We start from the raw sequence: 12,599 nt of genomic DNA, 5'->3' as shown, positions 1-12,599 counted from the left end.
ATAGATAAACATTGTATATTTGTCCATTCGAAATTTTGGCTGCCATGTCAATTTTCATTCTGTTCTTTCAATTAAAAAATAACAATAACAAAACTATTGCTGGTGTATATAGAACATCTATTATGGTATTATTAATAGGATCGTTTCACGTCTAAACATATTATATTTTATCTACCACGGTAACCAATATAGATATGTATCGTGATTGGACTCTCTACCATAAAACTACAGTGTGTGGTCGGGAGTGCGATAAAGAAGGCAATATATGATCTTATTGAGAAGACAAATCTATCCTACAGATGGCAAGGACTGTAATTGGAAACAATGAACAATTACAGAAATTGTCTTTCTAAACGTTAAACTAAAGTGTCCCTGTCTCACATGAGTGGAAGCGTGATATTGTGTTTCGTCAAGATAAGTCATTCAGGATGCACCAGGCACTAAAGTAGTTTAATACAAGTGTGCACAGAAATGTCAGAAAATCGGGATACGTGTAATGATCATGTAAGATATTAGGTGTATCGAAGATGCATAAATACGTTTCACACATGAGAATCAGATTTATGTACTTCACGATGAGATCATGGGTCGACCATAGAACGTTCCAAAAAACATTTCTATGGTCTTCATCAACCTATAGTTTTTAAACACTGTTATTTTTCTGTCAGCAGTGAATATCTGTCAAGGAAATAATGAAACTAGGAGCAAAATCCATTGAATAACGTATCTGCCGAAATATGTTAACACCATAGGTTTGAAAAGGCTGGATGTTGCTATCTAGAACTGGAACATTAACGAAAGAGACATTTAATACATTACGCTTATGATACTGCGTAGTTGTTCACTATAGAGTATACAGTTCAAATTATGGCAAACATACAATTGATTGTTCCAGTTTTTAAATCTATGATAACCCTCTAGTAGTTTAATGGTCACTTCATATTGATTGCCCATCTGCAATAACTAATCATTTAAACAAGCGATAAGCATTTTTCGTTCATGCATTCAAATTATGCCTAATCTTTTATTTATTTATTTATTTATGTATTTGTTTATTTATTTAATCATTATTAATTTGTTCTCTTGCTTTCGTATTGCAGATCGATTGTCCGCACCAAGTGACCCGTTAGTATCCCGACACGAGAATAAACTAAAGACTATCTACCGCGCATGTCTACAGAGACAGAACACTCCCCTTGGTACTATCAGGTCTGCAAGTAAGTACTTCTGTTCGTGCAACCAACAGATTTACAGCGATTTATTCATGCTGGCACTAGGAAGTTTTTGTTTCTGTTTCTGTAAGTGAACTTGTTTCGACTAGTTATTATTAAGACAGAAGACGTAGCGTTGAATATTCAATGGTACTTTTCCTGAGGTATATTTTGTTGGTCAATTTATCGACAATAATTATAAAAATGCCATTATGTTGTCGCTAGAGAGTATTAAGACGTTTTTGGATTTGCTATACACCGCTTGATGAATACGAGAGGACGTTTAATGGAGGATGTCAGCATGGATGAAAACTAAAACGAGCTATATCGATTAATCGTGTCGTTATGTCACATAAAGATGGTTTTATTTTGGCATTCAGAGAAGCCATCCTCGTATACTAATACGATTCCACCAACAGTCGTCTTGAACTGTTCGAAAGCTTAAGTGAAATTGAATCTTCTATGCATGAGTAACCAATAAAACAAGACGATTCGATTTGCTTTCATCACCATATTTTTACATTGCAACATCAACCTTTCTATTAAAGTTCAGGATCTGGTCACCGCACATAACGTTTCTCAGCTAGAGGCAAACGAATTTACATTGACGAAACTCGTAGCTATGGTGACAAGAAATTTTGGTGCTTCGCCATTTTTCAAGGTTATGGTGGACAGGAACCAGAAAATATCTGTAAGTAATAGGCACGGCGGCTGAATTATCCAAATGCATCTCCAGGCACAAAACGAGACAATTTTCCTCTGTGATCTGATAAGTACAATACGTATTTGTCCCGATACCAATTGATATTGACCGGCATTCGGACCCAATCGTGTCTGTTACACTGATATCTCGGCACGGGTTGTTGGGGAAATCCTATCTGTCGCATGCCTTGCATTTTCTACCATATAATGTGCCTATGTAATATATCATATAAGACACATATTTAACAGCAATTGTGGCGTCCTGAATAAAATCGAAATTCACCTGTCTTTCAGGGGTATTCATTTGGAAGTTTTCGATTATATTCTCATGAGTTATTTGTCAGTTTGATATGATATTTATATATTTTATTAATTTTCATCAATTTCAAGTATCCTTTAATGAATTACTCTTATCAGTAATCTGTACATACGGAGAATACAGGTACGTCCATTTTATCATGATGATATATTAACTGCAGTGAAGATGTTCAAACCTACCTAGCAATTCAACAATTCGTCTTGTGTGATACCATAATGAAATTGTTTCTTTAATATTTATTCTTCGATGGATGATGAAGATTCGTAAATTTTGCAACGTTAACGTTCAATTAATCCAAAAATTTGTGTTCGACGATTACATCATATATCTATAAATCAAACTTACTTAATCTGTTACACAGATCCTCAACAACTATTCAGATGACGTCATCAGGGAGTTGTTTGATGACGATGAAATTGTTTCCAATTTTCGACATTTGATGCCAAGCGAGTTATATTATCGGAGTTATACATCTGACAAAGTAAGTAAAATAGAAACAACCAAATCAATGTCTTAACTATGTTTACTATTATTTAAGCTCACCTACCCGAAGGGCAAGTGAGTTAATGCCGTTGCGTGGCGTGCGTCGTCCGCCCGTCCGGATGTCCGTCCGTCCATTTACACAACTTCTCCTTAATAACCAATAGTACCAGGGAGTTAATATTAGGCCTGTAGCATGCTAGAATGAAGGACAACCAAGTTTGTTCAAATGAATTACCTTGACCAATATTCAAGGTCACAGGGATAAAATAGGCTAAACACTTTAAACGACTTCTTGTCGATAACAAAGAGGACCAGGGACTTGATATTGGGTCTGTAGCATTCTGGAGTAAAGAGCTACCAAATGTGTTTCAAATGAATGCCCTTGACCAAAATACAAAGTCACAGGGGTCGAATGGGCTGAAATCTTTAAACGACTTCTTTTCTCAATAGCCGAAATGCCAAGATACCTAATATTGGGTCTGTAGCATGCTGGGGTAAAGGACTACCATTTTAAAATGAATGACATTGACTTCCAGGTCACATGGGTCAAATAGACTCAAATATTTTCATGATGTTTTTTCAATAACTAAAAGGTCCAGATATATTATATTTGGCTTGTAGCATGCTTGCGTAAAGGCCAGAAAGTTTGTTTAAATGAATTACCTTCACCATGATTGGAAACAGTTAAATTTGCCAAAATATTTAAAATACACTTTCTTTAAATAGCTGCTATGCCCTGAAATCTTATATCTGGTCTCTGATACATGTGTTCTTAATTTTGCTTATGTATAAAAAGGATTACTGGATACCAGGTGAGCGATTCGGGCCCATTGGGCCCTTGTTAAAGTAAACATGGTTAATTCATGGATATCTGTCATCAGGTAAAATGCCTAAAACGCTACTTTCAGTTATTGCTATAACATCCTTCAGATATTGCTAGTTTTACTATTGTTGGACATAATCACTTCACACAGGAACGAATTAACCCTAATTCGCAATATTGGTTAAATTTCTAATTTTCACAAGAAGACCAGAATTTCGTATAATAGACTTGTATTGTCTGCTGACGCGCTGTTTGTTGGTGCCTTGGGTTATAAGTAGCCGTATCTCCGTTTAATCATCTGATAAAAGTCCTTATTAGATTAGCAGTAAATTGATAATTTGGCATTTCAGCTGAGGGGGCTGTTGGATATGATTGGATACATGAATGACTTTGTCCTTCAAACAAAGTAGAAAGACTTCATCATGAGTTTTGGTTACATTAACAAATAATTCTCACCTCAAGGGCCATACACAGGAAGACATACAAACAGTAGCATTGTATAATAAACTGTAGTCGCAGTGCTCGAATTCTTGTAATTATTAAGTCTTCTTACAATGAATAATATTATATCATGGTCACTGAAGAGGACCCTTACTTCAGAACTTTGAGATTGTAATACTATCCTATTCTTGATTATAATGCTCCCCTACAAATTATACATTTGGAATTAACATACTTTAATTATTTGACGTACCGGATATTTACCCATTAAATTTCGTGATTATTAAGCGAAAGTCCTGGCTTTTACTAGATTTTGTTATTAAATGGCATAGCGTCACACTATACTAAACAGCCAATTATATATAATCTATATGTGGTCTAAACTAAAATTAAGGGTTTAACATGTATGATGATTAAATATGTCGCTTAATACATTTTGAATATAAACGACTGCGCCTATGGTGATATTATACAATTAGTGACCTTGGATGATGTTAACAACAGGAGTTATCAACTCTAGACATTTCATTATCAGGCCGAAGTCATCATCAGTTTCTAGGGCTAATGAATGCTGTTGTCAAGCGATATTCAAAGTCGATATGAAAAAAGCAGTGGATATAATTCGTGTGTTTTTTTCTTGATTTCTTCACTATGAGAATGGTTCACCAGATATGTTAAAGCTGACAGTAATACATGTATATTACCACGACTTATTAAAATTCGTATTTAAAAGTTGAAAAAATTCATGTTTGCCACTGTTCCTATTTTAGGGTAGGATACAACGTAATTAAAAAAGCAAAATTACCATCACGTGCATTATTGAGCGTTGAACTTCCGCTTTGACTTAATGAATATGGGTTGTATAATGAAAATCCAGATTAGTTTTATTCATATGATAACACCAATTAAACATAGATATTCAGCAAGATGGCGACTGAGATGTGTCTATCGTATTCGTATAGAGATAATGTTGACTGGTTACCTATATTAAATTCAAGACAATGTTATCGGAAGGAATCACCATCGTTTTTCATATGGTGAATACGTAACATCAACGTTACGTATGACTTCACCATGAGCGATATTCCGCATGGTACACATCATCAATACGTATGACAGGGTTATTGTATCACGTAACCTTCCATTTCTGATAAATACAATTATCTTTAATATAGATACGCATAACAAAACAATAGTATACCAGAACAAATGTTCTCTGACGTGTACATTTGCGCGGTGATCATTCCAGGCAATACAGTCGTATAAGATGTTCTTAGAGACAGCGACAATGACCATTCTTGATTCACACGAAGGGGACGATTTTACCAGAGCTCTGATCAATAATTTGGATTCTGTTTTTGAATTAGAAATGGCGCTGAACAAGGTAAGCACTCCAACCTAATACTATAATTACATTGTTTTAGACACATTTCCATTCGAATCAATGTTGCTTTGTGGCAAATCCCAGTGATTAGTCATATAATAAAGATTATATGTTTAGCAACGGCATCAGATTACCCTCAAATTGCATCAATGAACATTCTGTTATTAATAGTTTTAATTAAAACTAACACTATAAATTTGACCCCCCTGGCGTTGAGCTACTGATGTTAATTATCAATGGAAATGGATGTAGTATTCTAGTTGTTGGGACAAGTATTATTGTAGCTACCAGTTATTGTATAAAAAGTATCGTAATGAGGATGTTAATTGATAAATCAACTGCAATAATGTTCTATTGAATTTGAACGCAAACCTAGAAACAAATTTACGCGGAATTCATCTTATATTGCCGTGAAGTGTACAGCGACAAAGAACGAGCATTGATCTGTGGGAATATCGACTACAAACGCTACTATTGTTGATTGTTTTCATTCTAAGATCATTGGTACTTTAAGACAAGGCGGATTAGTCTTGAATAGAGAATGGACTCAACGTTAAAGAAAAGTGTTCACTAAAAGTACGTCTAGTTTGTAATAGACAAAATGCTGTTTATTCTTTCTGGACATAAAATATCAAACAAATGATCGGACAATTAGCTATGTGTTAGTATTGTCTTGATATTTTTAACCAATTCAAAATCCTGAACAACAAAACATTACTTTTACCATCATTCAGAAATGTTCTTAAAGTCAATTAAGAGTAATTACCAAAGTTGTATCAATATTTCCATAATTATAACAGTTTCGAACATAACTAAAAAAAGGGGTATTTTCTAACCAATTAAGTATACATTTACGCTGTAAGTGGTTTGCAGTTGATCGTGTAAATAAACGTTTGCATTTAAACGTCATCGGGCTTTGTTGGATTACCAAAAGGACCAAATTGTATATATAATATTTTTCTTACTTTCAGAACTGGTACAAAGATGAGAACAAAAATGTTTTCAGATCCATAGAAAACTGTGATTCAAGAATGAACATATCAAGATTGCAAGCAGAATTTCCAAGATATGGAATTTCTTGGGAATTGTTTTTCAATCTGTTACTAGGAGAGGGCCGAAACGTGACAGGTGGGATGGAGATTTGCTCCGTAGACCTTTCCCCGTCGGTACAAAGTGTGATTACACGAACGGACCCACTTACCCTCACCCATTATGTATGGATACATACACTACTACACACAGATTTATACAATATATATGCACACAAAATCAAGCCTTTTAATTTTTCTACTAGTATTTATAACATTCCAAACCATTCCAACGACGAAGCAAAATGTATAGCGTATTTATCCACTGTTTTACCTTTATCGGCGATTATCACCTGTTCCGAAACTAGATGTGTTTGAAAAGGAATCTCAAATGCTATTTGTGAACTTAAAACAGACCTTGATAGAGGTCATGGACGGTTTATACTGGATTCCAAGGAGCCAAAGGGAGGCAGTGGCTGCCCACATGGATAACATCACTCTCCATTTTGAATGGACGAAGTGGAAAGCATTGATCGAGAGAGGAGTGTTTGACATCTCCAAACTAACTGGTGGTTATATCGACAATATGATAGAAATAATTAGAACTAAACACAAACTCTACATAACAGGGATTAAGATTTGCCCGGCGTGGAGGCTGACAAACAGCAAGTTTGTGAAAAAATACCAGTCAGTAGGTAAGTTATGCATACATCCAATTGTTGACATGTACGACCTAAAGCTATATGTACATGTTTGTATTGTGTACACTGATAGCAGTAAACCTAAAATGAAATTACATATTTACAAGCATAAGAAATCGATGAATAATACTGTTTACATTTTATTGACATGTATCGACTACAGATAGTTTTTGTTTTTTTTTCTAAAATGAATGATGAATAAAGATGAAAGATATCTGACCTAATATGAGTATCATAACAGTTTTGAGAACTCATCCTTTCAAATATGTAAAAAAACAATTCGATGTCTATATCTTTTAATCGTTTGAGATTACAATGTAATAATGTCAGGTCACATGGGAAGAAAGATATAACTGAATCTTGACTCTGGTATTTGAAGTTCCCTTTCTTTACGATCAAGCGTTAAAGTTAGACAATATCTATATCATGTTTAAAGAGATCCATATATTGAAAACAATACGTTTTGCCTTTCTGTAGAGTTGTCTGCGTCAGCCATCCAGGGTCCACTATTTTATACCCCCGCTACAGTCCCCGTAACGTATGGATCTACAGGGTGTCCTCATCGCCCAGACGTTGGTCCAGGCATTCGACATCGACGGTAAGTTATCAGAAAGACGCATTTGATAATTTATTGATTATTGCAGAAGAATAAACTCAAGGATTTATCCGACCGTGCCGTTTGGTCTTCGTTACGTGAATGTTTAAGGAATATGACTTCCTTCTGATACATACATGTATATGTTGTGTCACATGTACCGCATCATGTATCATATTCTGATTTAAACCTTCCGTGCTGGCATAGGATTTAATGTAATATTGATACTATGACTAAAAGGCATATGATACAATTAGTTTACTTTGACGTATTCTATTACTTTATTATGACATAGATAATATATGACGTTTTGTATTAATGTCTACGACATGACATTGAGAAAGAAGGACGTTTAATATTACTGTACTATGACTTAGAGGATGAAGGACGTATGTTATTATTTGACCATGCCATAGAGACTTAAGAACACATGGTATTATTTTACTATGACATAGAGAATGAAGGATGTAATTTATTACTTCACCATGACATAGAGTCTGGATGACGTTTGGTATTATTTTACAATGACATAGAGAATGAAGGACGTATTTTATTACTTCACCATGACATAGAGACTGAATGATGTATGGTATTATTTTACTATGACATATATACCGTAGGACGTATGTCAATACTTTGCTATGGCATAGAAACTAAAGGACGTTTTGTATTACTATGACATAGCGAATGAAGGGCGTATGCTTCAACTCAACTGCTTCGCTGTCATATGGATCTCCTGTCTGTGAGATTCACACATATCAAATTATATTTGATATTAACATACGATTACTTTCATTCTTTTTCAAAGATGCTCAAGTAATCCAAGATTATAGCATGATAATATGTACAATTTCGATAAGACCATGTGTAATTAAAATATCGCATCTATTCGAGTTGACAATTTAGATAATGAGCACAACGAATCTTTAATATTTTTCGTATTATTGCTATCTGTGAGAAAGGTGCTGTTGTTTCCATTCATTGGCAGAGCAGAAACGTAATATCAATCTGACTGTAACTAAATCGAGCACGACGTCAACCTCCAGTATGACGACGCAATGTTAAGATGTTAAAATGAAGTAAAGTATGGTGTGCGTGGGCGCTGTGATGGAGTACAACACATTTCTGTAGAACTGTGCAAGAATCATTTATAAAGCTAATTTACTCAAATGGTTTATGGTTCTAGTTGTTTCTGAACCAATAAATACCCCAGTGAATTTGCATAAAATTGTATTCATTGGGCAACAAAAGTACCAAATCTGTACCGTTTATCCCTTACTGAAAATAATTGCGTTCCAATGTACATTCGCGTTTCGTACCCTACAGTTGATGTGCTTAAATATTTTCAATACAGCCCAAAGTCATGTTTAGGCTACTGTGTATCCTAATTTGAGTTATCGAAAACATTACTATTTCATTGTTTATGACACAAGATGTTTTATTCGCGAATGACTTGCAATTGGGAGTTTTAACTTCCTTGTTCCTTGTTCAGTTTTCCCTGAATTTTAAACCATGGTTACCAATGGAGACATTCTGATACAACTTATGATTACATTACATTATTTGTTATTGTCTTTCTTGTTTCATTAAGCAGTGAGGCATTAATTCGATCCATGTATTATTTTTAATCTAATGGCATTGTTTGGTTATACCTTAGTGGATGAAATAGACATATGGTTCCGCAAAGGCTTTATTTTCGGCAGTGCGTTTTTTTGTTTTTGTTTCAATGAGTGCTATGTTTTGAAATGTTTGGGAATGTAACAAAATTGTTTAATACAAATACATTTTAACGGTTACAGTTTTTGAGAAATGTGTGGATCGTTTCATTAATTCCGCAAAAAATATGCATTTTGATTGCATGTTTTTCCTTATTGCATATTTGTAGTAAGTAATTGATTCACTTTTAACCTGTATTTTGTTTTAAACGAATCTAATTAATTTCAAGCATAATATGACGATAAGGCTTTGAACAACATGATAACGTTTCTTACCTGGACTAACTAAAGAAACGTCCACTTGATACGGATTTGAACAATATGATTACGTATCTTACCTGTACTAACTAAAGAAACGTCCACTTGATACGTATTTGAACAATATGATTACGTATCTTACCTGTAATAACTAAAGAAAGGATTTATTGCAAATAATCATCTGACGTTAAGCACCTGTTTTGTTGTTTACAGCGTTACTGTTGCACTTCATGACTGGCCTGATCGACCGCCGGGTGCTGTTTACAATGGCTCATCATCTCCAGTGTCTGATAGATACATTCGACAGGTATTATCTCATTGACACCCAAGGCGCCAGGCACCAGGTAGGTACTACCGATACTATTGGTCAGTATTAGATCGATATTGACGTATCTCCAACACGTAACAATTGGAGTCCCGACACTATTCTCTTGTTTATAGACATTGAAAGCGTTAGTCTACACCTCAAACTTTGCATTCGAAGGGCATTAGTGTTGGTAATCATTGATTAAATGCTGAATTTTCGTCCCTTATATGATGTTGTATTTCATCCATTTTGTACAATACAACTGCGTTAGCTTTTCTGCATAACTGGCTTTGGTTAAAATTTGCATTTCAAAGACATGTATAACTATGTATATTTCAAAGTAATCTTTCTAGATGTCGTGCCATATTTATTTCAAGAGTTGAAAACAAGTTGTGGGCAGTTTCTAATGGATTTTGATGTGCTTATTTGATTACTTTTTATCAAAGATGCATTTTCTTGAATACGTTTTTAACTTTAAGGTGTCGGAAATTAACTCAAGACGAAACAAACATTGACGAACAACTCGGAACTTTTTCTCATTATCATAGATAGACAATTTTAAGAATCCATTGAATTGGTTCATTTGAGCTATTTTCTGTCAAATAAGAAACGTAAAATTTATAAGCTGATTTGGGAATGAGTTAAATCAGTTATATATTCTTATGGAAACACAGTTTTCTCGATAGCACTTCTGTTTAAAGAAAACTTCATTTCACGATAATAATAGAGGTCATGAAATTAATAGAAAAAACGCACCTATGTGTAAGCAAAAGCAAAATGACTTTTGATAGTATTCATTTTAGTAGCTTCAAAAGACTTCCATGCATGTCAGTTTGTATTCATGTAGTATTAAATTTGTTTCCAGGTTCGGGGAGACCTAACTAAGGGTCAGAACTTTCAGAGATACTCTAGCTTTACATGTAGCGTTTAGGGTAAGTGTGACAATGACTAGCTTATGTCAGTACGCTTTATTACTAGTATTAGCTGATATAAATTGATTGATGAATATTGTAAAAATATGTTATTGATATAAATACAGGCAACCGCAAGATATGCATTCCGTCTCCCAAAGTTATTGTTTAAAAACATGTCTGCTACACTTTTGATAACTTTTCAGCACTAGGGTCATATAACAGATTGAACGGAAATTAAATGTGATGTCCATAGCTCAATGAAAACGTGTGCGTTGCACCCCAAAAGTTCACAGACAAACGACTGCACTCCATAACTCAATCTTGTCTGTATGTCCGACCGTCCGTCCGTAAACAATCGACATTTTGACTTCTACTCCAAAGCAGCTAAAACAAATCATTGAAATATGGCAGAAAGATTTGACTGCCAAATGCCAACCAAAATTGTGAATCATATAGTCAAAAAACTTATACTCAAGACTTGAATTGGGAAGAATCACATTCTTTTCATAGATGGAAGGGTCTTAAGATGCTTTACCAAAATTGTTAATTTCATGTCATGACCCTCTGGTCACACGTTTGCCCATGGGGAGGTGGTATACTTTACTATAGTTTATGTAGAGGGAAACCACATTTTGTTTGATTTTTATTTTGAATTCATTTTAACTTAACATTAACACTATCAACATTGGATGACAGCTTGATGGTATGCACATGTTGGCCATGACTTACCACCTAGCCACGGACCTCTTGTTTGTTTTGTTTGTATTTTTTAGTTCCCTATACAATGACTTTAGAAACTATCTGAGAGTGACATATGATTGTTTTGTATAGACAGAATTATTTAGCTTTACAGAAAGGGTGGCTTTTATTGGCAAATGTTTCTTATGGGTAAGGTATCTTCCAAGTAGGTGGTCGTATTAGGCAGGTTTCATATGATAATATACATTTGGCAAAAATGTAGAGGTACGTAAAGGCCAGATTGATAGGTTGATAGGTGTATGCACTGTTTAAACAGATACATGTCATATACATGTACATTGTAGATAGTAACTATACGGATGTAGGACAGGTAATCGGAAAAGGCTGGGAGTTGACTTTTATACAGGTGTTGCGATGAACACCTGTCCATCGAGGTGGTCATTATAGTAAAGTCTGTAAAAATACCGGGTATTCGTAATAAAAATAAATTCCGCGTCCGGCAACAATTACCTAGTGAACACGATAACTTGAGTAGATATCAACACGTTTGATGAAACTTTGTATTCAGGAACATATCAACCAGATCTCGGACGAGTTCGAAAATTGAAATTAATCGACATTTACCTAAGAGTCATTAGCTTGCTCTTTGTAATAATATTGTTATTGGACCTATAGGGAACAACCAACCAATTAAAAAATAGACTTTTGAAACATTCCCCTGTGTATAGAAAGTTGAGCCAGGGATAAAATGTCTGGCAGCCACTGATTGGCCATTCTGTAATGAAGTAACAAAATAGATATGTAGCCTGATAGGTAACTATCCATAAGAAATGTTGATATAAAGTCCGATTGAATTTTTTTCCCAAAAGTTTAGGTAATAATAATTAACAGGTAAACATTTTAGATTTTTGAGAATTTTTACTGCGAAATTCACCCATTTTCAAAATGGCTACCCTGGAAACAATTTGAGCTGAAGAACCCAACTTTTTTTTATTACGTGTTATATGAGACCCTAAACT

The 12,599-nt window shown here is 34.5% G+C and overlaps 1 protein-coding gene across 1 annotated transcript in view; it reads left to right on the top strand.

The window, feature by feature from the left end:
- The window catches only part of LOC117335502 (neprilysin-like), a 35,284-nt gene that overhangs the window by 20,541 nt on the left and 2,144 nt on the right, over positions 1 to 12,599 (top strand). The window contains 9 exon segments of the mRNA XM_033895543.1: positions 1,101 to 1,217; positions 1,760 to 1,902; positions 2,594 to 2,713; positions 5,229 to 5,363; positions 6,335 to 6,757; positions 6,759 to 7,086; positions 7,570 to 7,690; positions 9,874 to 10,004; positions 10,833 to 10,899. Of these exon segments, the coding sequence (XP_033751434.1) occupies positions 1,101 to 1,217; positions 1,760 to 1,902; positions 2,594 to 2,713; positions 5,229 to 5,363; positions 6,335 to 6,757; positions 6,759 to 7,086; positions 7,570 to 7,690; positions 9,874 to 9,982 (1,496 nt within the window). The 3' untranslated portion in view covers positions 9,983 to 10,004; positions 10,833 to 10,899.

The sequence above is a fragment of the Pecten maximus genome, chromosome 1, assembly GCF_902652985.1.
Source record: "Pecten maximus chromosome 1, xPecMax1.1, whole genome shotgun sequence".
Lineage (NCBI taxonomy): Eukaryota > Metazoa > Mollusca > Bivalvia > Pectinida > Pectinidae > Pecten > Pecten maximus.
The sequence above is the reverse complement of the archived record's forward strand: the minus strand, read 5'-3'. Positions and strand labels throughout refer to the sequence as shown.